Raw genomic sequence first — 3,960 nt, 5'->3', positions numbered from 1 at the left:
CTCTCTCTCTCTCTCTCTCTCTCTCTCACGGATCTTCCTGCTTATTTATTACATGATTCTGTTTTGCTAAAACAATGATTTGTTGTGTTTTGTATATATCCAGGCTGTGCCAACAGCTAAGGGCCAAGCTCTTGCAGATGAATACGGAATCAAGTTCTTCGAGACTGTACGTTGTAGTTTTAGGTTTTTGTTATGTGTGTAGGAAAATGTACGTTCTTTTCATTTGGTTAACGCTGATAAGTTTGTTCTTGCAGAGTGCCAAGACTAACTTAAACGTTGAGGAAGTTTTCTTTTCAATTGGTAAAGACATTAAGCAAAGACTCACAGATACGGATGCAAGGGCTGAGGTTCGTTTGAACTAGAAAATTATTTTCATCATCATCATCCATACATTGCAATTAGAGTATCAAACATTATAAACGTTGTCTGGTTTTCTTATCAATGTTTGTAGCCACACACAATCAGAATCAACCAATCCGACCAGGGTGCAGGGAAAATTGATGAAGATGATTCCCCAAAAAAGCTAATTGACCCAATATAAGCCCTGAATAAAAAAATGGGCCGGTTAAAGGGGGGAAAAGCATAACAAATGGTAAATTGGCGATTACGCAGTGCCTTAATCCACCTGGCAGACTATGAAAAGCGCGACGCCGTTTCTTCTTCGCTCACTTTCGAATGAATCAAACGTTCAGGTACTCCTCCCCGAAAAAAAAAGAGCTGTGATACTCCTGTCCGAAACTGCCCAAATTTAGAATTAAATAATTCTTTATTTAAATACGAAAATTTATTAAAAGACCACATGACCAACAGAAACTTGCATAATTACAACCCAACCAGGACCATTTCGCGGACCATCCAGACCCGATCTATGAAATTCGGATATCTTTCTCTATAACTTTCGAAATCTTTGTAAGAATTGGTGTGATTGTAAATATTGGTGAAACTGTACATCGTAATAAATCATCAACAATATTCTGTATATAATACTAAGTTGAACTAAATTTAACTACATCGCACTTTTAGATTTCAAATGTTTTATTATGTTATTTTTTGGACAGAGTTGTTGTTATTGATATATTTATTGAATTTTGAATTTAAAAAATAGTTTATATGCTATAAATAGATTTTGGCCAAACTTAGAAATGTTGTACATATTTAATAAAAGTAGAAATGTTGTAAAAAGTAAAAATGTTGTAAAAGTTGATAAAACTAATCTCCAAATGGCTAGTGAAGTTTATTTGTTAAAATAAAAGTAGAAATGTAGTTAATTTTTAATGATATATTGAAGTTAAAATATACAAATATTAGTTTATAGAGAGAAACTAGATGATTGAAACTAGAGACATTACATTAAGTCAAACATAGTGAAAGTAGATAAAACTACATGCCATAAACTCGAGAAATAAACACCACAACTAATCTTCAATTGGCCAGTTGGCAGCTGTCAAGTGAATTTCATTGCAGAAGTCCCAAACTTCACATTGCCAGAAACAACGATCGCACTTCCACTGTGTTGTTGATCCATTATAGGAGACTACAAACACCGGTTCTTCTATTGCGGAGGAGAAGCAGCAATCATTTGAGAAGATGGGATTCTTTATTCTTTCAAGTAGTGACATAAACTCTTGAGGTTTCTCGTAACCCCAATGGCCTGAGGGTAGAACAGTCCGGATCATGCAATTCATCCGATGAACAAACTCACGACTAAAGTTAGGATAATTGTGAAACAACCCTCCATCATCTACACTAAACGCTAAGTTCAGCATTCCATCTACAAACTTGGCCAACTCCAATCCTCTCTCAGCAGCAAGACGGATTTTCTCTATTCCTTCATCAAGTAAATGAAGTTGAAAGAACTCATGCATACCTCGTAGGTAGATGGCCTCTGGATTACCGGCTTGGTAGCACCTAAGTCGGAATGTTCTTACAGCATTAACCTCTTCAATCCAATCATTAAAGCCAAAGAGATTAGCAGATTGGTAGAAGTAGTCGTCTCTGCCTATTTGATTGAACCCGGAGAAAGCAATTCTAGCACTACCGAAGTCCCGGATGTGGTTTGTTGCTACCTTTGAGAGAATCTTATGGAGGAGGGAAGGAGGGACAAATTCCAAGTAGAAGTTCGACATAGAGTACAAGGATGATGAAAAATTTGAGAGATATTCGTTTAATCGAGCAAATGGAAAGATTTACGTGTTATTTATAATAGAGATAAGATTACATTTACTATCCCACTTAAGGGTGTAATTTGATAGACGGCTTAAGACACGACTTTTCACTGCAAGTACAGGGAATAAGAACATGTATGTTTGAATAAAAATAGGTGTGTTTGAATAAATGAAACTATGTAAAAAACATTAGGTGAGAAAACTAAGAAATAATAATTGAAATATTTAGTTTGAGAAAAATCTGTCATTTCATGATTTATGACCTGATTTATGACCATAGCTTCGTGACCCTTGATATTTGCAACGCTACACGACTTCTCACGCACGCTTCTGACAGTTTAAGTGAAACTAACTGATATTAATTGTCTAAATTTATGAAACTAAGTAAAATTATATTGAATTTATAGTGTAAATATATGGAACTATGTAAAAATTAAAAAAATTAGGTATTATATTGTTTTATATTTTGAAAATAAATATAATATTATGGATTATTTACTGAGCAAGCAATAAAAGAGATCATAAAAATGGTTGAGAAAAATCCAGTAATTAATGGTATTGATGGACAGATGAGAGAGTAATTAATCGATTGAAAAAGTCTCTAATAATAATCATTACACTCGCAACCCCTCGCGACTCTACACTACACTTGCATTGAAACCAAACGTGAAACGTCACAACACTACACCGTCTAGAATCATCACCATTGCATTTAGTTGTAGTTAAACTCCAACTCTGCAAATTCTCTCATTTCATCTCATATCCGAGTTCTATCTTCTCTTCTCTCATCTCTGAGTCAAATTCTCTCATCTCTATTCAACAAGATGACAGACTTCTACAATAAGCTTTCCCAGATTTCCGAGGCTTCTTATAACCCCGACGTCAAGGCTTGGCGTTTCAGAGTCAAAATACACAGGGTCTACCATCTCTATTCCTCGGTTACCAACAGGGTTATGCCTTTCTATTCCTATGTCCTAGCAGATGAAGATGTAAGTGTTTTTTCATCATCTCTCAAGATTTTCATCATCTCTCAAGTTTTTCATCATCATCTCTCAAGTTTTTCATCATCATTTAACTTGATCCTTGTACTTTATTTATGTAGGGGTGCAAGATGGAGATGACCGTTTATGGGGATTATGAAAGTTTTAGAGGCCTCGAAAACAGGTAGGGAGAATGGGTGGAAATCTTTCGGGTAGGAGTTGAACGTTCCTGTGTAGGTTTCAATGCAACTAACTCTCGGTTCAGACTAACTGCTTCGCGACTCACACAAGTCCGCATGATCGATCCTCTGAACAATCGGCTTTTCATGGACTTCAAGAACATCCATGCAATCCCTCACATGTCCCACAAGGAACGAAACTATCCCATAGGTATGAATGCTGCTAAAATAAATATATTCACATATAGTCACATATTTAGTTTCAGAACTTTGGTAGATGTAAGTGAAACTAAGTGAAACGAACTGATTTAGTTGAGTTACACTTATATGGTAGATACAATTGGAGTGGTCTTCAATACGGAAGCCCGTTTCGATGACCCTGCAAGACCAAGGATGATTTTTTACATAAGGGACAACATGTAAGTAGAAAGCAACATATGATCCAAGCAAAGTTTATTTATATTGTAATTGGCACACGTTTTCTTTATTCTGAGAATCTCTTATTCTGAATAGTGACAGCCAGATTAAATGTGTGGCAACTGGCAAGCAGGCCTATGCCTTCCGGGATGGTCTTGAAAATGTGGAAGGTGGACAGGTGATTGTGGCCCTTAAGATGTGGAAGGTCTGCAAGAGTTG

The 3,960-nt window shown here is 36.1% G+C and overlaps 1 protein-coding gene across 1 annotated transcript in view; it reads left to right on the top strand.

The window, feature by feature from the left end:
- The window catches only part of LOC108862564 (ras-related protein RABE1a), a 2,955-nt gene extending 2,395 nt beyond the window's left edge, over positions 1-560 (top strand). The window contains 3 exon segments of the mRNA XM_056986768.1: positions 104-166; positions 255-347; positions 452-560. Coding sequence (XP_056842748.1) covers positions 104-166; positions 255-347; positions 452-541 — 246 coding nt within the window. The 3' untranslated portion in view covers positions 542-560.
- The last annotated feature ends 3,400 nt before the right edge of the window (positions 561-3,960 follow it).

Source organism: Raphanus sativus, chromosome 5, assembly GCF_000801105.2.
Source record: "Raphanus sativus cultivar WK10039 chromosome 5, ASM80110v3, whole genome shotgun sequence".
Taxonomy (NCBI): Eukaryota; Viridiplantae; Streptophyta; class Magnoliopsida; order Brassicales; family Brassicaceae; genus Raphanus; species Raphanus sativus.
Note: the sequence above shows the minus strand (reverse complement) of the source record. Positions and strands in the feature narration are given on the sequence as shown.